At 40.4% G+C, this 26,784-nt stretch overlaps 1 protein-coding gene across 1 annotated transcript in view; it reads right to left on the reverse strand.

Annotated features, from left to right (window-relative positions):
• Positions 1 to 26,784, reverse strand: part of TMEM132B (transmembrane protein 132B) — a 262,231-nt gene that overhangs the window by 23,566 nt on the left and 211,881 nt on the right. Inside the window, exon 5 of the mRNA XM_032198732.1 lies at positions 25,441 to 25,584. Coding sequence (XP_032054623.1) covers positions 25,441 to 25,584 — 144 coding nt within the window. The remainder of the gene's footprint in view (positions 1 to 25,440; positions 25,585 to 26,784) is intronic.

The raw sequence follows: 26,784 nt of genomic DNA on the forward strand, positions 1-26,784 counted from the left end.
TAGTATTTACTTAACCGTTCATAATTTTCAGGATGATTCGGGTCTTAGTGGGGGTCGGTCAGGGGAATGCAATTGTCCACAGTTCCCTGAGCGGTCCCATCGGCAATCTGAGCTCGCACATGAACTCAGGTTGTTTTAAGAGTTAACTGCTTTTCTGTTTCTGTGACAACTCTCTCAGACCCATTGTGGTCCCTTTGCCCTAAAGGGCTAACACCCATGATTTTAAGATCTCTGCCTCGGGCAGAGGCAGAACTATTAACATTCCTACATCCTCTTTCCCTGCTCATTCAACTTCAAACACCTTTAACACTTTCAACAACCCTTTTAACACTTCCTTTATCTTTCTCCAGCCTGTACTTCTCTAATGCCATCATCAAAGGCTCAGTCAGGGGCCAACTTAATTCCGTACCTTTTTCCACCAAGATGCTGAAACATCAGTATACAACATTTCATCCTGTTCTGCTTCTCAAAAAAACAACATTAACTGTAGCAAAATATTATAGTTTAAAGTTCCATTTAGGGGCCACTTTTCTCCACATTCCAGCTTATAAAGCGGCCACCACTGATTACGATATTTTATCAATGTTTTCCTGTTCACACTTCCACCGGCAGATCCTCCAATATCCTTCCAGTGACTTAAAACACATCCTAACACACTTTTCTTTAAAATTTCACTGCTTGTTTGCCCCCCCAGTTTCCAGTTTACACTTTCAGAATACACATGTTACTTACAAAAGCGTATCACAAAATGTATCACTCACAAAAATACGGGCACGCAATATCTTTCAGTAGAGATGTCACAAAACTACTATTACCAGCATTATTGCCAAAATCACAATAACAATAGTCAGAGTCAAATTCCACATGCGATAAGTCAGAAAACCGAACTGTGTAACACCGTAACGATATCTTTCTTACAACAATGCCATGAACCTACTATTACCACCAGGAAAATAGCCAAAATCGCAGTAACAATAACCAAAGTTAAATACCATACTCCATGAGTCAGAAAACCGAAATAGACAACACAATTCCAGATGGACCTTAAAGCGAGCTCTTTCCTTAAGGTCCCCAAATATACTTATGGTGCTTACCACAAAGTATATACCAAACACTGCCTCGCAGAAGATCACCTTCTGACTTACAGACAGTTCCAGATACAGATGGACCCCAAGGTCCCCAGATATACTTGTGGTACTAACCACAAAGTATATACCAAATACTGTCCTGCAGAAGTCACCTTCCGACTTACTGGACAGTCCCAGATGACCGGTCTACCAGAAAACCAAACCAGAATAAAGAATATACTCACTTACAATGATGGGGTCCTTGTCTGCCTCCGCAGTGATCCGGTGAGTCGAGGAGTCCCTCCGGGAAATCCCGGGGGTACCCTAGGGAGTCCTGTCCCCAGCGGGTCCTGCGGTCCGGCAGAGAGGTCGTCCCATCTGGGGTGCCAGATTGATTCAAAGATCGAAGCCGAAATTCCTTTAAGTGGTATATTCTTTATTGCAGCGCTGGATGCACGGGGGATCTCTCCACCTATCGTGCATACCTAAAGCGGAAAGCAGTCTTGAATTTATACAATCAATCTATCAATATTCTACAAGCACCTATACATATGCATTACCTATCCCCGCCTTCCCTCGCTTCTTATGCTAATTAGCCTTTTGGCACCTTGCGCCTGCGTAGAGCCTCCCAAGAATTGTGGGCAGGGGTCTTTGGGACGTGGGCAGGGGTCTTTGGGAGGAAGACCCCGAGTCTTCCTCACAGTGTACTTTTCACCTTTGGTCAGGAATCTGCTGAATTGGCAGGTTTCTTAATTGCAAGAGCTGGTTGTTGCTAATTCTTCCATTTGTTGTATCTTTATAATGAATTCCAATGTCCAGTTTTGAGATTTATAGTCCTTACGTTTGTTTCTCTGTCCGTCTGCCGCTTCCTTATCATGAGTTCCAGTGTCTTGTTTCGAGATATACAGTCCATGTCTGGGGATTGTCCTTGCCTCCCCAATGCCTCCCCAATACCTCCTTAATCAGTACTCAGCTCTGGTGAGGCCACACTTTGAGTACTGTGTTTGGTTTTGGGCCCTTCACTACAAGAAGGACATGGAGGTGCTCGAGTCCAGAGAAGGGCGACCAAGCTGGTGAGGGGTCTGGAGAACAAGTCTTACGAGGAGCGGCTGAGGGAGCTGGGTTTGTTCAGCCTGGAGAAAAGGAAGCTCAGGGGCGACCTTATTGCTCTCTACAGGTACCTTAAAGGAGGCTGTAGTGAGGTGGGGGTTGGTCTATTCTCCCATGTACCTGGTGACAGGACGAGGGGGAATGGGCTAAAGTTGCGCCAGGGGTGTTTTAGGTTGGATATTAGGAAGAACTTCTTTACCGAGAGGGTTGTGAGGCATTGGAATGGGCTGCCAAGGGAAGCGGTAGAGTCACCATCCCTGGAGGTCTTTAAAAGATGTTTAGATGTTGAACTTAGTGATATGGTTTAGTGGAGGACTTGCTAGTGTTAGGTCAGAGGTTGGACTCGATGATCTTGAGGTCTCTTCCAACACAGACAATTCTGTGATTCTGCGAAAATCACAGAAGCTTGATGAATCCAGCCCCCAACAAAGTATGTGAAACCATGACTGCTGTTAGCCATTCAGGCTGGACTAAGGCTCGCCTGAGGAAGCCTGTGTTACGCTCACATGCATTTAATTACTGCTATGTTTCATTTTCTACACTTCCCAGGAGTTGTTTCTTGGAAGTAGACTTGGTTTATCTGAAGGAAACAAGAACCTTGAGCAAATATAGCAAATACCCAGTGCTCATATTTCCACTAGGATCTACTGAGGAGCCAGGACAAACAGAGCATGGTCCTGGGCCTTGGCAAGGCATCCGAGGCACTGCAGCCCTGCCATAAAGCCTCATTCTGAGGGCTTACACCAGGCCAAAGTTTGTGTCAGCATTTTGCACAAAGAATTCATTTCATCCATGTCTGAGACAAAAGCTGTGATCTCATTCTAACAGCAGTCTGTCACTCCTCAAAAGTGAAGAGGGAATGAGAAACGCGTTGAGCTTCAGCACCAACTGTATTCTCTACCCTAGTGGAGGCCAGGGGCCTATAAAAAAGGTTTCTTTTCATTTCCTCCACTGTATGCCTGCTCCAGGAGTATCACATGATGCTGCTGGAGGGGAAATTGTAGCTGCTGCTGGAGTTTGGGGAGCAGATGCCTTTGTTTAGCTCATCAGTCCCACACGTTCGCTGTGGGGCAAGCACTGTTGGAGCAGGGCAGCACAGGGAGGGCTACAGTAGCAGGGGGTCCATGCACAGATTGCTTTTGAGCTGCTGATTCTGAGGGAACAAAGAGGGACACTGCTGCTCAGTCCTCTCGTGCACACACTAGAGAGTGAGAAAACACAGCCAAAACTTGAAACTGCTGTCCTCTAATCTGAGATGCACAGAGTGAGCCTTTTTAAAACAGTCTGTCACTATCCATTGTCAACTGCCAGACAAAATCAGAAAACGTTATTTGAGACGGTTTGCAACCAGGAAGGAAGGGTGGCTGGCTATCTGCTCTAGTATGCAGGGGTCTAGAGAAAGAGGGTTGCAATTAACCTCTCTGGGCTTTGAAGCAGGTGGCTGGCTCCAATCCCCACAAGTAATTGTAAAAAGCACAGTTTGCCCTGTACTGCCTGTCACAGCCTCCTCATTTTAGCCTAATCAAATACTAAAGTAGCTAGCAATCCAAAAGAGTAATTGGGAAACCATTCAATGTTCAGGTCAGCAAAGGTTTACACACCCTTTGGGTAAACAGGTAATACGGAGGGAATGTGAACTGACAAGAAAACAAATAAAGCTTGCCGCATGGTTAATTTTTACAGCTCTACACAAAGGTTTTATTCAAAATCTTACACTTTATCCTCAGCTTGCAAGTCATTTCATAAGGAGACTGAATGAGACAGATGTAACAGTCAAAATCGTTGTGTCACTTAACCAGTAAGGATTTTTTTTCAGTTTTTGAACAGCAAAACCCAACCTTATTATAGTCACTGCCTGAAGTAACCCTACTTCTGATGGCCAGCATATGGGGAAGAGGCCGGAATGCAGTCTGGCTGCGGGCACCTAAGTCCTCTGCAAACAGGCCCTCCCAGCACTGGTCCCAGGAGGCAGAGCTCTTGTAGAAGAAGAGGTAGGAATGACAGACCAGCAAATTGCAGACTTTTACAAAAGGTCAGAGGAGCAGTGTGCAGCAGTGCTTTCCACTCAATGTGTAAGGGATGCAAAGGCTCACTCATTATTGTGGCTGAGGTTATAAAGAGAACAATTGTAACAAGATTTTAAAATGAATGGTACTCAGAGTAAATGGCTCATTCTCATAATAATCTTAAAACTGTAATTTTGTGATATTCCTTGAATGCCACCTTTTCCACCTTTCCTGCTATATTGTTCCTGGCATTGTCTTGTTAGCCCATTAGGAAGGACTTGCTGAGCTCTTAATGTTGGCTGTTTTTCTTCTGTCTCTTTCATATTTTTATACGGCCACAGCATGGCTATATTTTTTTTTTCTGGTTTGGATTATTTTGTACTTTGTTTTTATTATTGCTATGTTTGCTTTAGAAACACAGTCTGAAATTTCTTCCTCAGCCTGAGGAATCTGGCTTTGTGTATGAGAAACAGCTGAAGACAAGCAGAAGGATGGTTCCTATTCCTGTCCTCGTCTTTCTCCCTCTTTCAGTAAGCTACTTACCTTTTTGCCATCCCTGGCTCTGATTGCTTTCTGCACTGTGCACTTTCTGAACCCTTTGCTGGAGCTTCTCCTAAACCAACAAAGGGATGGAAAGATATGCCTCATGCCTGGAATCAAATGAGCAAACAAAGGGTTTCTGCAAACACTTTTCTGCAAAGAAAAGCTGTTTTTATATAATTTCAGAATTTTGCGTGATAGTATTGAGTCCAGAAAATGTCAGACCTTGTTTGGTTATAGTTGTATGTTATGTCAAGACACATTATTTAGTGTAGAGTAAAAAGGAAGTTTTTTCATTGTTCTTATCAAAGCATTGTATGCATCTTGTTAGGCTTAGCGAAGCCTTTATTTCAACTTATTCTACAAGCAGGGATTTTTCTATACAGTTAATTCAGGAAATAGCTCTGCTTCCCCATACCCCAGCTAATTATGTGTATTGGGGTCTACAGATATGTCTCCAAGCAATTTAAGGCAAATGGTAGATTAAGAATACACAGAGTAAAGAAAGGCAAATGGTGCTGTAATTGAAACTAATGAAAACAGAAGTTTTATTCGCTTTTAATTTTAGACATGTGCAGAATAGCCTTGGAAGTGTCATTTTTGAAACATTCTTTTCACATTAATTTGTTAGCGAATCAGTTCTCCCAGTACTGGTCTCTGGTTAGTTGCTATAGTTTCAGATACGTGTTGTTGGCTATAGAAATCCATTGAGATATGTTATAAGGTTTGTTTTCTGCTCAGAAACAATAGCAGGAATTTAAGTCAACTATTCCCCAACTCCTTCTGTTGGATATGCGCTTACTTTTTACCTTGTCAGTGAATAGTAATGTTACACAGAAACAGTATACAAACTGCATGACTCAATGCAGTCTAATAGCTATATTTGCAATATTATTATAATGAAAGATTTTCCCTACTACCATAGTTCACTCGAGAAAAATTAAAAACTGGAATATGTCAAGATGGACCTGAAACATTTCCAATGTTTTTCATTTCCAGTTCTCTGAAAATGCAACATTTACTGAGAAGAAGACCAGGTAATTCTGCACTGAAATCTCTAATCTTTTGATGTTTGGGGGAATATGGATTGGAGCAGGACAATTTGTACAGCCCCCACAGCACTGTGGAATCCTGTAACAACAGCCACGTCGTATGTCAACAAGAATATTGCTGCGTTTGGGACAACTGTTTTCAGATACACTTGCTCCTTTTTTTTTTTAATTACCTGAAGTCTTAATCTTATAATTACTAACATAAATACAATTGATTTAACTGGAAGATGATCGAGGAAGAGACTTATAAAAGTGCAGGAACTTCCGTTGGGAAGTCCAGGCCATTCTGAAACTACCCTTTTCTTATGGTAATTCTTTCTGATGTTATTGTTCTAAAGGACTGAAGTGGCAGATCCAAACCTCACATTTGGACTTCAAGTTTCTCTCCTAAGAGAGATCAGCAATTTGACAACCATTTGCTTTAAAGTAAGGAGTTAGTGGGAACACAAGTGCTTCAGCACCCAGCCCACCACAGAACCAGTTCAAGGCTCCTAAAAGCAATGCCCATGGCTACAAGGGGCCGTGCAGGTAACAGCACCACAGCTACAGTTAATATAGTAACACCCATTAGTGTATTGCCAGACTGGGCCTATTCTGAAGGCTGCTTATGGCACTGGTACAAAATACAAACCATAATATATACTCTGGTCTGAAACATAATTACAAGGAGTTGGAAGCAAGATTGAAAGGAAGATCCTTCGTCCAGGAAGCCAAAGATTTGGAAACCTGCATAATAAACTGAAGTGCTGTGTGTTTAAGCAACCAGAAAAACATGATGGTCTGAGTGATAGACTTGTGGAGGGGTTTATCAGTTGTACAGAAGCACAGAGCTCTACATGGACAACATGAGACCATTTTAATGCCAGTTCAGCAGTGATTAGCACTATAGAATTAGTGATACCCTATTGTTTTATTGAAGAAGCCTCAGTTCATTTTCTCTGTAGGCGTTGTGATGAATTAGTAGGGGTTTGTTCATTGTCCTTGAGAATTTAAAGAATCTACTGAGGAGATAAGGTTTCACAACTCACGGCATTGTAACATGGGGACAAATGGGGAAGGGGGGTTGGGTGAACATCCTTGTTAAAACAAAGATTTTGTAAGATACCACCCACCCACCCACCGCAAGACATCCTGTTTTGCCCCCACCTGAACACAAGCACAACGCATGATCACCGGAGGAAGAATAACGACCCCCAACAACAGACTGTGCAGTCTCAGGACAGGTCTTGACAGGTCTCGACGAGTCGACAGGTCTCGACAGGTCTCAACAAGCCGGAACTTCAATGCTATAAAACAGCGACACTGGAAAGGGGAAGTTGCGTGCTGTGGTGGAGCGGAGACTCCCCAGCCGCCCAGCGCTGTTTTGCTTGTGTCTGCTTACTTGATTAATAAAATAATTTCAATAGACCAGTAGATTGTGTGGTCTAACTTATAACAGGTGTCACTATTTAACACTACTGATGAAGAGAAGCAGGATATTGGGGGAGGAGGCAAATGAGACTAGGTGTAGCTTTTAATGATGTCAATGGGTATATGAAGTTTTAGTGTTTTTATCTTTTAACCCATTGAAATGCTCTGAACTAGAAGGAAGACAAACATTTTGGTTTAACAATAGTGACAATTGCTGTGCATTAGAAAAAGTGCAATGATCCATGAATGTACAATGAGAAATTTAAAACCTGCTGTGCACTATTCAAAAACTGTTGATCTATGCAAAATTATTAAACAACACATGAGATTTGCCAGGATTTTGGTCCCAGGTGCAGAGCAGCTGCTTGCATTCACTTTCTAGCATGCCGTGCAGGGGCGTTCCTGCTGGAGATGATAAGTTTGGCGGGTGCACAGGTTGAAAGGGGTGGACCAGTGAAGGTGGGTGTGCTTTCAGACTCCAGCCTGTTACTTGGCCTGACATAATTCAGGCTCAGTAATAACCGCGGTGCATTCATGGTGGCTGTGCAGCTGTGAGGATGGGCAGACGCTCTGGCATTTTGTTCTTATTGATTATGTAGAGTGAATGCTGGAAGTGGTTGGGGGGGTAGCTAATAGTATTACATGCTTTCTGCCAAAATATTTTATGCTCCATGTACAAAGATCCTTTGCTAATCAGCTGAGCTTTTAACCATACTTTTTCTACAAAAATCAAGATGAGGAATTCTGTAAGAATTAAAAGTTCCTCTGTCTGCTCTCCCCGGTGATTTAACATTGCCCTGTGCAGATTAAGAATAAAAGAACATCTTCATTAGGTGAAATCAACAGCCATATTAAGATGTTGGTGTCTTTGGTAAGTCTTCATTCACAGTACCTGAATAGTGGTTGGTCCATCAGGGATGTCAGCTTCCCTCCACATGAAGAAATGATGCTTGATACCAATGACTTAAATATAGTGGTGGCTATGTTGCTCCTGGTCCTAGCACAGACATTTCTACATACAGTTGTGAAACCAGATGGGGCTCTACTTAGATGTGTGAAAATAAAATGGGATGTGTCTTGTAGGGGATAACACATGACTCTTTTAGCGTTGATCCAACACTCGTAAAGTAAATGAGGGATTTTCTACTGATTTACTGGCCTCAGACAAGGAGTTTTAAAGGCCTTTACTTTCTATTGTAATGCAATGACAGCCAACTGTGGCACAAGCTTGGAACAGGGAAGATTTTGAGGCAGTGAGACACTCAATTTTTTTGGTACATCATACTTGAAGTTGTTTGGCCAAAATGCAATTATCTCTTGATAGAGCAATACTTCCACTGCCAGGATGCAGGAGAGCAGATGCACATCTCATGAGGTTCAAGCTCATTTAAATCTCAGCACAGTTTGTGTTTCAAGAAACTTCAAGAACATTCTTTATTCATTCAACCACTACTTTTGCTGATAACGGTAACACATGGTCCAGAGCCCAGAGAAGTATCTCTTGCTTCCTTGTCCATTTGCGATCAAAATTGTGCCAGTCCCATTCATGCTCCTTGAGTTGCCATTTCTTAAGCAGTTTGGCATGCAAGTCAGCTTGGTTTCTGCTTGTCTTGTCACCATGATGACAAGCTATACAGTAGCACTCCTGGGCTAACATCCTTCCCAGAAAAGCATGTTTATCTCTAGACAGACGTCTTCATTCTTTGTACTGAGATAAGAGATCTCTCACTAGCACAAATTCTAAGCACATGCTTTTATGAGGTGTGTTTTACTTAAGTATTTGATCCTTAAACTTCTGTAGATTAGACATTACCACCACTTGATAGTTTAAGTAAACATCCATGCACTTCATATTCATCAGCTGGTGTCCCAGAAGGGATTAGGAGTTGTTTATCTGATTAAACCCCAGCAATATGGTGCCAGCTCTTTCTTGCACCAATTTTAATTTCAAACACTGAACCTGCTCTGTAGAAACTGTTTATTAGGTGAAACTAACACATATGTTGGAACTATAAGCTGTTTTTTTTCTCTCTTTTTTTTTTTTCCCCACTTGAATTACTCACATGAATAGGGTTATAGCCTGACAGAACAAGTTACACATTGTTGAGAAAAGTAAGAGAGGAGAATATTCAGGCAGATGTAACATACTTAAGTTCCACTGAAATTCTTTGTAAAATAATGGGCTTTAAAAGTAATCTTCTGTGTACTGAGTAAACTTGGTGTTCATCATTCATTGGTCTAATCCCTTTGACTGAAATTTAAGATCTAAGGCTCCATGAAATTAAAAGAAAAAGAAACAATTACATGTGTATTCACTCAATTTCACGTGTTGCATATCCTTCAATTTTTTCAATTTCAAATTTTAAGAAGGGTAATAGAGGTTTCTAAAGCATGTGTTATTCAAAAAAAAAAAAAAAAAAATCTACAGGTCAGTTATAACTTGAAGCTTGCCAGCTTTGCCGGTTTCTTTGGGTTCCTGGAGAATGCACGTCACCTCCAAATTTCCCTGTCTCCCACAAACATTCCATAGATGCTGCAAACACTGTGCAAAAAGCTCAAGGCTGCTGAGTACATAGAGCCCTCATGTAGGACACCGGCCACTCAGCCCTCCTAGTTGGGCAAAAACACCGTGGTGTACAAGGACCTTCACAACAGAGCCAGTGTATAGAAAGTCCTCATGCTGCTCCTGAACTACTCCATAGAAAAGAAGAGCCTGTGTGCTGTTCCTGATAGTGAAGGACAGCTGCACCCTTCACTATGAATGTAATTTGAATATATGGTAACTACAACACTACTGTAAGGCCACAACACCAGAAGACAACTAAGCAGCCAAGTAATAAAGTATGTGGGCTTAATGTGTTTAGAGTAAGTAATGTGTTACTATTAATGAATGTTAGCCACACTGATACAGCCTTTAAACTTGTACCAGTCATGAAAGGATACACCATTCTTATCCCAAAGAATCATTTGAAAACCATAAATAAATAAATAAATAAAATAAAATGAAATAAATTTAAAAGAAAAAAAAAAAAAGCACTTTTAAATGCACAGTAGTACATTTTTATCTTGCAAAAGAAACTATGCCTAGATTTTAGTGCATCTACATTTATAAGGCTTCCCTGCTAGTTTTTAGTCTCTGAGCAATAAATAATTCATTAATTAGGAAAAATAAGGAAAAAGGGACATTCAGCAAACAAAGCCAACAAAAACAGCCCTTAAGCAGCTTTCACTCAGCCAAGTGCTTCAGTAAGATTATTTGGAGAGAATGCCAAGGAGCCTTTACCTTAGAAATTATCTTCCTTCTCTAGTCATATGGGAGTATATAGTTACCCTCTTTCTAGACTGTTTTATGCCTCCGATAGAAGATAACACAGAAAACCAGCATGAAGAGACAGAGTTTCCTCCACAGTAAGCGGAAAAAGCTTAGAGACAATAGCAAGATGTAATTCAGAGAAGCAAGTTTATACATGTATATATATATATACACAAAGATGGTGCAAGTTCCTCACACATACAAGATGGTCAAACAACTTCTAGACATCTAGATCACACATATTGTGCTACATACACTGCACTTCTGCTAACTGTAATTTTAGCACAGTATTCAAAACATTTGGTGCTTTATATGAAAATTCCTGGAGACATATGAGTTTGTGAAAAACTAAATTTTACAAATGAAAAAAAAAAATAGCTCTAGTGGGTACTAAGAACAGTTCTAAACTATGAATGCACTCAAGGCCAATATTACAGGCCTTCAGACATGTCCAAAAATTATTTTGAACCCGATCTGTATGCAACGATATATATATAAAAAAAAAAAAGGAGGCAAACTTTTCCAGAGGGAGGATCTTTGTGTACCTGTAAGGCCAGTATTGGAGCTACAATATATTATGTATATAATTATATATTATGTATATTATATATCGTATACTTATATTATATTGTATATTGTGTAGCAAAAAGGACTTTCTAAATGAAGACAGCATTGTAACGATACATGGGGCTCAGTCTACATTACAGGGAAGATAAGAAAATATTAATTGGCTACAGAGGAACAGAGCTGTAGTGACGTAAAGGTATAAAGATGCCCTTCCATTGTCCCCTCCAGTCCTGCCCTGGGTGTCCCAGTCCATGTGCTAGTATATAATAATGGTTCTATGTTAAAAATTCATAAAGAATGGTGCTACATTAAAAAATCCTAAAACAAAAGAGACAGGAAAAGCAAAACGAAAATAAATTAGCCAGGTAATCCAAATGTGCAGCAGGTTTAAAACTCTGTCAAATACACCTGCTCAAGCTGTACATTAGTTAGCCTGGGTTTTGGTAAAGTTATATTACATTTTACATATATTACAAACTCCAATCAGTTAGCCCAAGCTGAAGTCTTTCCATGTTTGCTACCAAAACTAGTTAGTTTAAAGTTAGCAGAGATTTTATGTGAATTTTGGTCACGCTACCAATCCCAAACAGGCTTACTCAGGGGGATATTATGGCTTGTGATGAACCATCAGAAAGGTGCAATCAGATGCAAGGTATTCCGTGCACAAATAAACTACTTTCCCTTGAAATCCTAGGTCCTTATCTTCCTCTCCTAGCTTACTATAGCTACAAAAAAAAAAAAGCTAGAAATTAATGTGATCTACTGATTTCATTTTTAATTAATGCAATTTTTTTCTTTTGTGATATTGTTCTCTGAAGACACTTCCTTCCCCATTCCTATTAAACAGAGAGACAAAATTAAATAGAGACAAAGTAACACAGTGCTATTACTGTCACATTTCTGCCTGAACAGAACAGAAATCCCATGCAACTAATATTGTGTCCCTGGCACACACTACACGGGATAACAGGTGTTATACTGGGGTTTTATAACCTTTGTGAAAACACCATCGAAGACTTTCTAGATTATTTTGCCTTGAACATGAACGTTTTTTGCAGCATTCGTGCTGCAAGCACACTTTGGACACTACTATAGGATAGCTGTCATTGCCTCCTCTGTGGCTTCATTTCCTATTCCATCCTAAAAACTTGAAATAGTTTCTTGCATTGATCTCCCACTTCTGTTGGCAAAAGAGGTCTTAGTGAGGTTTTGGTTGGGATTTTAACTACACCTGCTGCAAATAACTATACACTTTTTCTGTCGATTCACCTTAGTCTCTGATAGCTTTCATATTCTTCCCTTTCAGCTTCTTCAGTGGTTTTTAAGTTCTTTCGTTTTTGTCCCTTTAAGCTCTTACAGCTTATAGCTATGTGGCTTCCCCTATCTATTTTATTCACCTGGCCTGAAGACTTTCAAAGGGGTATAAGAGAGTGAGGTCCCCACATCCTCTTAATTTATGTTACTGATGAGTGCCTGAGGTTACCTTTTGCAGACATTTAAGAGCAGCTACCCTCAGTGTCAGTGCCAGAGGGCTTGCTACACCTGCACAGAAGATGAGATCCAGTGGGACACAGCCACAAGAAAGGTTTCTCCCCCTGTTGTCTGAGGAACTTTCAACACTTAAGGAAGAATTATCACAAAGCCATCTTTAAATATACGCTCTTGAGCTTTTAGTGCACTGGAAAGCTCTTCCCAACCTCCCATCTTGCTACAGGATGTCTTCTGCTCCTGAGCAGCAGGAGGGCAGAGTCACGATATTCCTCTGACCTTTGCCCAGCGCTGCTTCCAACATCCGGGCTTGATACCTGCAGACGTGTCACAGAGAACATGGCCCTGGACATGCACTGGTCTTCAACAAAGCCACAAGAGTCTGTCCACTGAAATTACTTTGGCCAGAGTGGCAGGTACTGGGGAATATCATACATACACTTTATTTACTGTTTGCTAAAGGATGACATGAAAAAGGACACAAATGTTCTCACCACTGACATCGTGCTTATATGTAAATGCTTTAAAGTTTCACAGAGGGGAGAGTGCACGTGTTTACAGGAAATTATTTCTGCTTGCCAGTAATTTCACCTTTATAGCACGACATCCTCCTGCAGCAGGCATCTCCTAAGTCATCTTGTGGCTACCAAAGATATTAGATTCTGTTTACTGAAATAAGTCTATTAAAGTCTCATGTTTTTTGCAGGTCATAGATGTTGTCCTATTGATTTAACTTGAAAGAGTGCTTTTTCAGTGTTAGTAAGCTGTTTGCTTTTCTATAGTTTGCTACCTTCCTCATTACCTAACGTGGACTGGCTGCAGTAGGTCACCGGTTTTTAGTGAATGCATACCCAATGCCAAGTATCTGCACTTACTGATTCAGCATTAAGGGCCATTCTTGTGCAGATATAATCTGCCTTCCCAATCTATAGTCTACTTCATTTCCACGTATGCATCCCTATTCAAGGGGATCATTCAGCAAAGTTTTTATTCAAACTAGAATAACTAAAACACACTTCTGGTCCCCTGTGCTGCTTAGAAGGCATGCTATGTAGAAAACATGCCTGCACTTTGAGGCTTACATCTTACACACTTTATAGTATCTGCAAGGTGCTGTCATGAGGTAAAAAAGTCTGTGTGGTTTAAGCTGGCAGGCAGCTCAGCACAACGCAGCTGTTCACTCGCTCCCCCCAGTGGGATGGGGAAGGGAATTGAAAAAAGGTAAAAGTACAAGAACTTGTGGGTTGAGATAAGTACAGCTTGATAAGAAAGAGGGAAAAAAAAAAAAAAAGACTAAAAAAGCACAAGTGATGCACAGCACAGCTGCTTAGAACACACTGACTAATGCCCAGACGATCCCCAAGCAGCAGCCCCCTCCCATCCTAAATCCCCAATTTTACTGTTCAGCATGATGCCATCAAGCATGGGACATCCCTTCAGCCACTCTGGGCCACCTGTCCTGGTTCTGTCCCCTCCCAGCTCCTTGTGTACCCCTGTCCTCCTCGCTGGCAGGGCAGCAGGAGAAGCTGAAGTCCTGGGTTCTGTGTGAGCACTGCTCAGCAACAACTATGGTCCTGGTGTGTTATTAGTGTTATTCTCATCCCAGATCTGAAACACAGCATCATACCAGCCATTAGGAAAAGAATTCACTCTATCTTAGCTGAAACCAGGACAAAAAGTCAACTCAGTGATGACACCTAGACAATACTGGGATCTGCTGTGCCTTCCTAGAGAGCCCGTGCACGGTGGCTGGGGCCCTCTGTTCTTATTTTGCAAATGTTGCTTTGGCATTTATAATGCACAAAATGTGTGTAAAAACACAAGGGGTCCGGCAGTGCATGTCCTGCACTGTGCTGGAGAGCTTAGAAGGGATGACCTGCTCTGGTTACATTTTTGCTTTTCGAGATACCTTATATTTCTTTTCCTTGGTTCTCATCTTTCAGTCTCATGCTAGCCTTCTTTGTTTAGTATCACATTCATTTTCAGGTTCCTCAGGCTTTTCTACGAGCTTGCTCTTTCTGAACTTCTAATGATAGGTGGAAAAACAATTATTTGAAAGACAGGCGATGGCAGCCTCCTTCAGAATCTCCTCAGTCTCACCAAATAGGATCCCTTCCCAGCCTGGCCCCACAGACACACAATGTCAGCAACCTTCTCAAAGAAGTCATGATCCTGTACAAAACCATCTGTGCATTATTCAAATGGGATGAAGCTGGAGGCATTTTCTTACAAGAGCTAAGGAGATCTAAGTTGGCAATAATACATTTTTCCTCAGCAAAATTAGTTACAGAAGATGAAAATATCAATAATAACATAAGGCAGTTAAACAAGCCACATTGTCAAGTTTGCTAAGAACAGAAGGTCCTAGCAAATGGCTGTCTACTAGACTTTAGACAACCATACTCACCACCAACACTGTAAAAAACAAACACGCTGTAACCTAAATAGTTAGAGCTGCATGGCATCTGCAGAGAGTGCTGGGAAACGTGCACAGGTTGTGGGCATTCGCCTTATGCAATGCACAGCACAAGGAGAAGCCTCCCAGCAGCTCCTCAGCTCTCAACTGGAACAGCACGGGCTCTTACAGCCCTCTAACCATAGTTCACACAGTTATTTAGGATCCAGCTGTACCAGTGTTGTTTCCTCCCAGGGTTATGGTGCATAAAAGGAGAAATGCATCCCGGGGCCTCCACGGGAGGAGGCTCACCAGGAGCTGCCACGGGACAGGCTGGAAGGAGGAGACCCAGCTCTGGGCAGTCTGCTCCCAGCATGGCACAGCGCCCTGCCTGCAGCCACCAGTTCCCCTCTGTTCTTTTTTTGCATGTGTTACTTTGACCTTGCTTGCGGTACTCTGGTCCTGATCATTACTCGGTGATTTTGCGAATGTTGCCTCAGCATTTATAATGCACAAAATGTGTGTAAAAACACAACAATAAGTAATTTAGTCCGAGGAAGGATTTTCTCATTTTACCCTGATAATCCTTCACACTAAACTCACTACAGGTTGGAGAAAGGCTAAAAGGCTACAGGTTCTGCATGGCAGGTACTATTTAAGCCTGCAGTTTTCCAGTAGTGGTGTATGGAAATCTTTGATTTGTGGGGTGGCAATAAAAGAAATGGAAAGAAAATCTCCCCTGTCAACATATACTCTTGAAAGGCCCTTTCAAAGCAAACATTTCAACCATGAGAAATACTTCGGCACGCTGCAGGTCTGTCCTCCTCCTGTCTTCCCTCCCTGCCTCCCCAGCATATGTGCTTAGTATTGGAATAATACATTTCTTTGTGCCCCATATTACACCATTTCTGGAAAGAAATTGTTTTACGTCACCTTGGTGCACTTGGCTAGGGGAGACCTCACAATCAAAGATTCTTTCAGGCAGCTCTATCAGTATTTTATGTTCCCTTGAGGCCAAGTGGTATCAGCTGGCCATATAGCATTCAGGTTTTGGAAAGAAAAAAATCATTGTATTCTGAAATGCTGATTGCATCAAATGGCAACTAGATTGGAAGGCAGCAGTCATGCTGGGCTCAGGCAATTAAAAACTAACTTCGATAATTGGTGCTTGCTGAGCCTCTATAGAAAGAAATGAATTAGGAAGGAAAACAATAAGGAAGGGCATACATTAATTTTGCTCTGCAGTGGATAATGTTGAGTGTAAGAGATCTAAGGAAGAATTGTGTGTCTCAAGGATTTTCTCTTAGTTTTTCAGGAGGAAACCTAAGAGTCAATGGGGAGGGGTTGCAAATTTAATCCAGACAGTAATCTCAGAAGCAGGAATCAGAAAAGTGCAAATAAATACAGCATATAAATAGTAGATAGCATTTCCTGCTATGAACTCATCATTTCTGACAATGCGGTCCAACAGAGAACTCTCCCTTGCTGGCAGTCCTGCTGGGCAATCTCCATTCTCTGTTCCCTGGGTAATGGCATTCCACTCCTCACTGCTAAGCTGCTCTGGATATTTGTACAAGTAACTCAATAAAGGATTACCTCCCAGAACATCTATATTGTGGCAAGCCCTGTGTAACTTTTATTCAGCTTTGAGATCTGTAGGCAGTGTGTCCATACTACCTTTATATAGTGTTGAGTACATTGTCAGTACTCCACAAATAATAAATGCATTCAACTCAAATAAATGCCCACTTCTTCTTCAATAAGTTATACATGTATTTAACAGCCTTTTCTTGACACTCACAAGAGTTCATGTATCTCTGCTCACCGTTCCTCCATTTATTACAGTACATCCTTTTTTCTGGCTCATGACAGATTTCTGATCTACACTAGTGTTTAAGGGGGGTTTATTCAGCAGCGCAGAGTGGAGGACAGCCACGGGACACCACAGGGCTCTCCAGCAGAAGCAGACTGGAACTCCCTTTGACAGAACTGCAGAGTTTGTTAGCTGCTGGCTACGTGCTGCTAAAATGCATTTTTACAATGTGTGAAGGACATGTCCTGCAACACTTCTCACACGAGTAGTCCCCACTCTCAGTGAATGGGACTATTTGAACAATTACTATGGGAGTAAAAACAGAACAGGAGTGTCTGGAACAAAGTACTAAGGTGACTGAGGTTCCTGTTTCTCTGCCAGGGCACAGTGCTATCAGTGCCAACACTGGTGGCTGTTTGACCATTGACTATTTTAAGAGGAAACCATGGTCAATATGCTTGCTTGCTCTAGAGTCTCTACCACTTCCATGCTTTTCCTCAAGATATAGTCATCAAAGGAGTAAAATTTTGATTATCATCAAACCAGTGATCCATTTTCACACGGAATTCAGTGGAAAGCTGCTTAAATCCAAAGCCAAGCACTACAGAAATATGCCCCACTGAGGTGCTATAAAATGGAGAGGCAATGAGTTTACTTTCTAGTTCCAAATGAGCAAATTTGAAGTTTTAAACCACCAAATGTGATAGGCATGCTCAAGTACAGCATATTACTAAACTAGAAGAGGACAAAAGCTACACCCCAGCGAGCATCTTCCATTCCCTGTACCTTATGGAAAAAGAAATACCAATTATAACTTCATTTTGTTCTTTCATCCTTATTTAATGACTTGTCCAACTCATTAACCTAGTATTTAGCTGCTGTTCTTTATGGCTGGATTTTCCTCATTCCCCTCAAAATCACAGCTATGTCCCAATCCTTATGCACAAAGGTACACAGCTGTCTAGCTACATGTATTTCTTGTCCTGTTGCTATTTCCATAAAGGAAACCAAAATAGTTATTCTGGTTTCCAATTCTGTACAATCAAAATGCAAAAATATTAATAATTAAGAATATACCAAGAACAAAACTGCCTTCTTCCAAAGATGAGGAAGGGAGTTGGTTACTGTCACAGATAGATGCTTCTAAGTCAAATAAATTAAGTGCACTTCAGAATGATGGTGGTGTGTCAGTCTCATCATCTCCATCCTCAACTCCTATTAGGCATCTCAAAGGAGTGCTTCCCAAAGTTCATTATTTTCTCCCAACAACAGTTACTTATTGCTACATTTGCTTTTGCTGAGCCTGGACTGAGCTGTTTACTATGTGCATACTAAGAGTATAAAATATTTAGAGTTTATCCTAAGCAATATCGCAGTTCAGGCTAATGATCGTTGCCCAGGACTGGGATCCATGCCCTTTGCATTTCTGCTCTCCGAGCAGCCAAACGCTAAGCCATAGAATTGTTTTCTTCCTCTGAAGCAGCAGCTGGTCCCTTGGAAGACACCATAAGCATCTCTGCCGAAATCTGTGTAATTGCACATGTTGGTATGGTCTGTTCTTAACGGATCCTCTCCCAGACAAAACACTGTTTTCTCAAGCTGGCTTTGAAGACTGTGTGTGTTTAAAAATAACTTCAGGAAAACACACACATATATTTTGCTATAAGCTGTGTACAATGTGTACTGTGTACAGAATATTAATTCTTCAATATGTGATTTTGTGAGATTGCCTCACTGGCATCCTTATTGCTATACATGCAACTGTTTTGTGTGCAAATATGATTCTAAATGCGAAGTTTTAGCTTAGCACATTCACAAAACACTATAGATTTCAACCTGTTGCTGTGTAACAAGGGTGGTTTTTTTGAGACAAATCCTTAATATGCAGTAAGTGGCTATGCTACTCTTTTCTGATCATGCTTTGTCTGGCTATGAAACTAATTAGCAGAATCTGGTGACCTGAATGTCAGAACCTCTAATATTTCAACAAAAAGCAAAATCCTTAACTCAACAGTCAACATATTGCAGAGAGATCTGCCATACTCTCCTGCCTCTCTTTTATGACTAATAAAGATGAACTTTGTATGGGGGCAAAGGGGGTGTTTTCTGGCCAAAAAGCTAGAAACCAGAAGATCTAATTACAAGTTTAATGCATTTCAAGCAACTCAGTGATCTCTAATTATTGCTCTAACTTACGTATACCTGTCTGCAGGTATCAAAGACAAGATGAATCCTACTGAGACAGATGTATTCTCATCATCCCTCTGGCACAACTGAGACAGGCCAGCAACTTCACAGAGGAGGTCTGGAGCACAGCAGAGAGGTAAACCAGGACTCCTGGGTCTCAGGCAGGATCCTCCTCAATAATCCTTATGTTCAGCTGAGGAACACTTTGCTGCCGTAAGCATCTTCCCTGTGCCAAGCATCAGGGGGAGTCATTATTTCAGAGGATTTGTAATAGACTGCAGAGTCCATCACCTCCCAGCTCTCAAAGATGGATGGAAATGAAGCTGACAGTGACTTGAGGTTGTTACCAGCTGATTTCATGGAGCTGATGATACTGATTCACTGGCACTAATCAGGTGAGATTAAAAGGACTGGTTGGACAAGGAAATGGACTCACCAAATTAAAGATTTGCACTTCAAAAGCTTTCTATTTGAACAGCTGCCTGTTGCAGCCCCGACCTGTCCCCTATCCTGGGGTGAGACAGAGTGGTTAAGCCTCCAGGGCTGTCAATCTTGAACCACTCAGAAGCACTGAGGAAAAAAATCACTTAAAAAGTAAGATCTAGCTCAAAATGAATTGTGTAATAAACCAACTGACATCAAAGTAAATCCATCATATAAACGAGTAGAGAGTATTTTCACTGCTCCCAGAAAGAGTTTGAACTCCTGGAGTAAGCTTATTTCTGAGCAAATGTCCACAAAATCAAGCTCTAAGGTAATGAAGTGATAAGCACTCAAAAATATGATGGATGGAGAAATAAAATTAGCTCTACTTCATGTACATTTCATTCTCAATCACATACTTTAATGGTGAAGCAGCTGCAGAACTTGCAAATGACAAGCACTGCTTTTGTTTTCAGATCTCCTGCATAAACCATTGCATAAACAGCCACAAGCATGTGCTTCTTGCTCTGAATTGTCCTAAGAACATGCTGTGGGTTTGCAGCAGGGAAGTGTTCCCAGAATTCAGTATCGTCTGAATTACAGAACTGCAGTATCCCTCCCTATCTTTGTTTGTTTGCTTGTTTGTTTTGGAGTCCCTTGTAGCAGCTACTGTGCTGGCATTAGAGATCAATGTGCCCACAGCTGTTGAATAAGGTCCTCAGTTACTCGTCTGCCTTTGTAAGAGGGAAGAACCTTCTGCAGATTTAATCTGGTTCAGCTATTATTACCTTTCCTGCCTTTCCTACACCATTTTTACAGCATCTTAGATAAAACCTAGCTGGTTGCTGCTATGAAAATTAGGTCTTCTATTGTTTTAACATCAATTTTGGAGAGTTCAAGGTAAGGTTTGTATTAGAAAAGTAGGGGGTAGGAATGGTTTGAATTAGACTTTCATTATAATTAGACAGGAAATTATGAAAAGGTGAAATATAATTCACTAAAGCGCTTTCCTCTAGCAAGCTGACAAGAAAAGTGCATTCTTGCACAGAGGAGTTCACGGTATATTACTGAAGCACCATTGTTTTTAATGTATACCTCTGCCTGGGCACATTCAGCCTGTTTCCATTGCACTTTACATGTGGGCAGAAATGAGGAAGATGAGGCCCTCTGGCTCCCTTCTGTTCAATTGAGGGCCTTTTCTGTTACAAAAAAATTAGGCTAAATTAGCCCGTGGTGTAACTCCATGGAAGCCATTTGAATTACTGCAGACATTAATTTATACCACCAATCAATTTCTGCGTAACTTGCAAAGAACATGAAAATATGACTAATCTAAGAATGAATTAATTGGGCAGCTGTCTCTCTTTCATTTGTACACTACTGAGATAAACATTTGGAATAAGAAGCTGTCCTCATTATAATTTTCTCTCTTGTTGCTGCTTTGTGGGTGATATTTGTGACTACCACGTAACTAAAATGTTTTCAGAAATTTTCTTCATGTGAAATTACTACAGTTCAGGCTTTTAAAGACAATTCCATAGCAAGGACAAAGTAATGCATGAACCTTACTTGGAGCATCTAAGAACCTGTAAAGATTGACAGTGCCAGAGCCCTTCAGGTTAGACTTTCCTCTGCAATACAACCATCATGACTCCACCACTGCCATTGGTCTAATTTGACTTCCCTCTAACTATGGCCTAAAGGATGATGGAGAACAAGCAAAACCCACTTTAACAGGCCAGCAAAACGTCAGTCGTGCTTATAAGACAGATGGGCAAAGAACGCCTCTGCCATGATACAACTGCTTTAATCCTTTTCTTCCCCACCTGTGAAGGCTGAGGCCCCATGGTTCAGCACACATATAGAAAAGGCACATCCTACCATGCTAGAGCTCCTTTATCTCAGTGTTTTACCCATCACCAGAGTAGCCAAGTAACTTGTGCATAAATTTATCAAGTTACCATCACTTCTTTTTTTTTTCAGCTTCACCTCCCTATTTAGCTCAGGTTTGCTGGAAAAGCAGGACTCCTTAGGAGAAGTCCTTCAAGTGGGTCCATGGCAGAAGACCACTGAAGTTAATGGGACTTGTGGAGATAAGGATTTTGTCAACAGTAGCTTGAAAAATTACATAAGGCAAGCTGAGGCTGGCAAAAGATTTTTTCTCAGCCTTGTTTGCAGATAAGGAAGCAAGATTCCAAAAGGAATGACTGACTTCCCACAGTCACACAGGAAATCAGCAAAAGATATGGAAATTAATGCTGAGAAGCATTTCCATGCCTTAATCATAAAGGCAATCTTTGCTTTCAAATGCCAAAAACATTAAATATCCCTTTTCAATGACGGAATAAACATCAGTTTCACTGACTCAGAGCAATATTTCCATCTAATTTTTTTTAATGTTTTTTTACATTTTTAAAGCCATTTCAAAGTAAAATGGTTGGTACTATTATGACCTGTGTCAAACTGTAGGGAGCAGCAACTGTAGGGACCAGGGACCAGGGATGGCAGTCCAATGAACAAGTTGATCTGGGCAACTCCGCTGAGGATCTAGTCACACTAAGGTTGGAAAATGCAAGGTCAAGACGTAATGGGTGTATTTCACTATATTTACCACTAATTATGTAGGCTTTGAAAAATAAGGACTGAAATAGTCTCTTTCTGGGAAGCTATTAAAGTGTTATGCGGAGGAGATATATGTCTTTGGACAGCAGGGATTCACATCTTTTGTCTACTAATAAATCACTTATCATCTATCTGTTTGACCATCTCTGAGTAGTATTTTTATCAATTTGATATCTAGGTAGCTGCCCAGATAAGCACATTTTGTATAAATACATAATAGCCTGGGCCAAAGTCTGTTTCTATTTAAGCTAGATTCAGTTCGTTGTGTCTTAATTGAAAATAATGGTGTTAGAGCAGTGATCAAAGAACTGTTTCATTAATTGTCTATTAAATCATTAGCTATTAAACAGAAATAAAAGATTAGGAATGCAACAGTCTATTCTGCCCAAAAGAATATGAATATCTCTCCAATTACAAAAGAAACAATATAGGCAGAATTAACAGTGAAAAGAAGCTCAAGATAAGGCAATTACATCCAAAATGTCTGACAACCCTTATTAGAGGGTTTAGCAGTATATATATAGAAAAGGCAACGCAAATCTGGAAGCAAAGTCAATATTGAGTTTACCAAAGGGGCTTGTAAAGGAAATATGTATTTTTATGAAAAAATACAGGCACACAAACCTTGTACTAAATTTTAACTCGGCTAATTAATTGTTATAGATTCAATCTTGCAACCAATACATGTATTTCCAGTTAAAAATTATGCCTGAATAGCATTCAGTCTGAGAGTACCTCTCAGTAATTTGTGACTAAAATCCATTATAACAGCGTTGTATTTTTCACAAAAATAACATTACTCCCATTTTGAGACCCTTTGTATCACTCAGACCTCTTGTTTTCATACGTTAAACCAATAGCCTTGGATACCAGGTGAGAGGGGTGAGGGAAAATACAGTGCAAATCTTGTTAAACCTGTGCAGAATTTTGCCCAGTGTTTTGGTATGCTCTCCCCAAATCATTGAAAGTGGGAGGACCCTTATCAACTTGAAGGTGCTTTGGAACAGGTCTACTGCCACCTGGAAATACAACCCATTTTGAAAAAATCAAGAAATAAAGATGGTCAGAGGGCAAGAGCTTTGCTTTCTTGAAGTGCATAAATCCACAAATGCAACTCGTAATCTTGTCTCTGCTCAGAGAGGTCATGTCAAGTTTTATTTAGCTGCAAGCTTCAGTGGACCTCTTAAATTCAGGAACCATAACAACTTCATACCCAGCTTTGACAGGACATCCATATGGACAACTGCTGATTGAACTAAATGGACTTTAAACAAGCAGTGTTTTGAAATGCAACATCTCCCTAACATGTGCAGATACTAATTTTATTAGTGGAAGAGGAAGGGGAGTCCTTTTCCTGACCTTTTTGTATCTGGTTCAGTCTAGCATTCTCTAACTACAGCAAGTCCTAGAAATACCAGAAATTCAATTAATAGAAACAAAAGTCCACATACACTATCTTTTAGATCAGTATCTGGTTTTCTTCGTACTTCAAAAAAGTTTGAGGTACGAAGAAAAGACAGTCTGAGCAATAATATATTGATGATATATAACTTGGTGCTTGAGTTTATAATACGAGCACTTCATTGTAAACTGATAAAGAATAGCCACTAATCAGATACAAAGAGCTGTACAGTAAATAGCAAAAAAAAAAAAAAAAAAAAAAAAAAAAAGGCAAGATTTATCAAAAGGAACTGCTTTTATGACAATTACATTAGTCATAAACAAAGATATTCATTCATGTCCTTTTTCATGTCCTTTCTGGTAAGGGCTTTCAAGGAAATTTGCTTACCAGAAAAACAAAATGTGATTTTTCTTTCCCCATCTAATATATAACATAAGTAGAGAAGCTGGAGCTCAGGCTAGAGATTCAAGAAACCTCTTCCATCACTGGACAAGGGCAAACATTGGAACAGTCACTTTCATGAAAAGGGATTATTACACTGATTTACTTTGCAAAATGTTTTGAGGTCTGAGAAGTGCTAAGCATAACTCTGTCCCTGAGGATTCAATTGCACACATGCCTTTTCTCAATAACTTGAATCTTATTTATGAATAATTTGCCTTCATGATAAACAGAGATAAAAACGTTCATGAAAAAACTTGGAAACAAGCAGAAGTTGTCTGACCAAGACTTTTTCCCAAACCTATCATGTCTTTCCTATAGCTACTTAGGATCAAGTGGATGTCATCTCTCAACTGAGAGTCTCAGAAACAGGGTATCTCTATGAAATGTACAGTTGTTCTGTAAGCACTTTAACTGCAAAGGAATTTCTTTGTTGTTGGAAATAAAATGCAATGAGATGTTTGTTTTAGAGTATATAATATCCATAATAAGCTCATTCAGAGTTGTCAAAAGTAAGAAAGTGAATTTTTCATTCCAGCATATGGTCTTCAAAATAAATGACAGCTTTGCTTTGTGCATTTCTTTAGCCAGACACAGAACACAAAAAATTATCTGACAAAGTACAAGCTATCTGTTAGGACCTCTGCAGTCTTATCTAGAAAGAGGTTACATTGATAGGTTGAAAATACACAGGTATAGGATGTGGGTTTGAAATGCAATCTGAATAGACTTTTTAAAAGTGTAAAAGGGACTGGGTCAGGCCTGGGATACAACCAGACATGATAGAATTAGCAGACATATGAGGAACTTCTTTTTTCAGAGCTCCAGAGAGAGTTTATAACAAGATCTACAGGTTATGGGATTACTATATGCAAAAAAAAGGATGAGTATACTATCCTATTTTTACAGCATTTTTATATAATATTCTGTATTTTCCTAGAATTGAGACAAATCATCTTTCTGAAATAAATTAATAGAGAATACAAGAAAACAACCCTATATAGAAGCCATTGTACTCACTTCCATTGTTCATTTAAAACAACAAAAAACAGCCTCAAGCCAGATAATAAATCAAATAAATCTACTAAACATGTTCAAAAGTACCTCTTTTATGCCTAAAAATAATAATGAGCTAAAAGCTGAAAGCCATGCAATGTGTCAGAAGTCATACAGTCAATGTCTTGATAAAGTTAAATTAAAGCTGTTTTCATCTCAATGCTGTGGAATGAGAACCAGCTGAACACATTATATTTAAAAAAATAAATAAAAAATTAACAGTTCACAGCTTTTGTTTTAAAGATTTTTCCAATATCTTTGTTATTTTCTATTCTCTGTCATGCTCCTCCGGATTTTGGTAAAGTTCAGTACTTGTAAGAGACTACTGAGTGGAAAGTAGGTGACGCAGTCAGAAGCATATACAGCCTTGCTACTATACCTAGCACTAGATAAATACCTAGCACTGCAGAAATAGCTATGATTGTATAAAAAGACCATTCCACGTTAAATCCAGAATGTAGGCTAGGACCCAGTATGGTGGTGCTGGTGGTGAAGACAAGGGAGAAAACTCACATTTTCCTCATGCCCACCTCTTGTAGGTGCCTTACCTTTATGACATCTTCATCAGCTGATTTGCACTCAGTGGACTCCGAAACATCAACCACCGACCCATCCTCCTGCACAGCAACGACCTTGACTGGAACGGACACTGTTTTGCCCGTCAGGATGGCTGTGTTAAGGACTTCCGTGTCCTGTATGCACACACAATTAAAGGATGAGTGTTACAAAAGCAAAAACTATAAGAAAGCTGCAGGGGTCAGACCACAAAACCAAAAGCCTTCCTCAGAGAGGGACAGATATGGGGAGCAACATTTCCTTGGACATACCCTGTGTGCTCCCTGCAATCAGTGGTGTAACAATTTCTTAAGCCAGAAGTTGTGTCTGGACCACCAAGTTCTGGTTTTGACAGACATACAGATTTACTCTATTGGAGCCAATTTATGGGTCTGGTTGCTGTGGAAATGAAATCTGTCACGCAATTAGGTGTGAAGACATGCCTGCAGAGTGGCAGAACCACAGTGCTTTTCAAGCACTATCTCCACAGAGTGGCAGCACCTCATCGCACCCTTATGTCCCAAACCATGGCAGTGGTTTGGGAGGTGATTCCCAGGCATTACAATAACAGCATTTTTTCCTTTTTGTTTCAGCTGAAAGAGTTCTCAGCTGAGCCAGTTGTCCCTTTTCTGGACATAAATGCACAATGAGAAACACTGTGCATGAGATAGGGTATTACAAACTAAGCAATGCCATATACATTTTTTTTTAATCTTTCCCCACCAAAATCCCACCTAGTGATGTTTTACCACATTTATCTCTAATCCTGATGAATTCACAGTGCTGGCACTCTAATGACTCCATTAACACACCCTTCCTCTGCATCTCAGTATGGCTGCTGCTTGATTAATTAATCCAAGTGAGCTGCTACAGCGGTCCTTGCCTTGCATAAGCAAACTAGATCTGCAGACTGGAGGGGAACAGCCTCCAAAGGCCTACAGAGGAATTTGGCTCCGCTTAAGCAGTCCTTACTGCAGGTCCAACATTTCATACACACGCAGAACAAGGAATGATCTGTGCTTCAGAAAAGATTCAGCTCAGCCTTCTAGAAAAACTTGTGAGAGGAAATACTGCTTTAAATCCCTCTGCTTTTCATTTTTCAACTTCTGTGAAACTAATTGCTTGCCAGCTAGGGGAAAAAAAAAAAGAAAAGAAAAAAAAAAGTTGCTTCCAACTAATCTAACTTTAAATTCCATTATTAGAATTGGTGGAATAAGAAATGGATTTTAGTGAAAAATTTGATGGCAGCTTGCATAGGGAGATATATTCACTATCATTTGCTTCTGTCTGCTAGCTAGATTGATAGAAAATAATGGGCATTGACCACAAGCTGAGGA

Source organism: Aythya fuligula, chromosome 17, assembly GCF_009819795.1.
Source record: "Aythya fuligula isolate bAytFul2 chromosome 17, bAytFul2.pri, whole genome shotgun sequence".
Classification (NCBI taxonomy): domain Eukaryota; kingdom Metazoa; phylum Chordata; class Aves; order Anseriformes; family Anatidae; genus Aythya; species Aythya fuligula.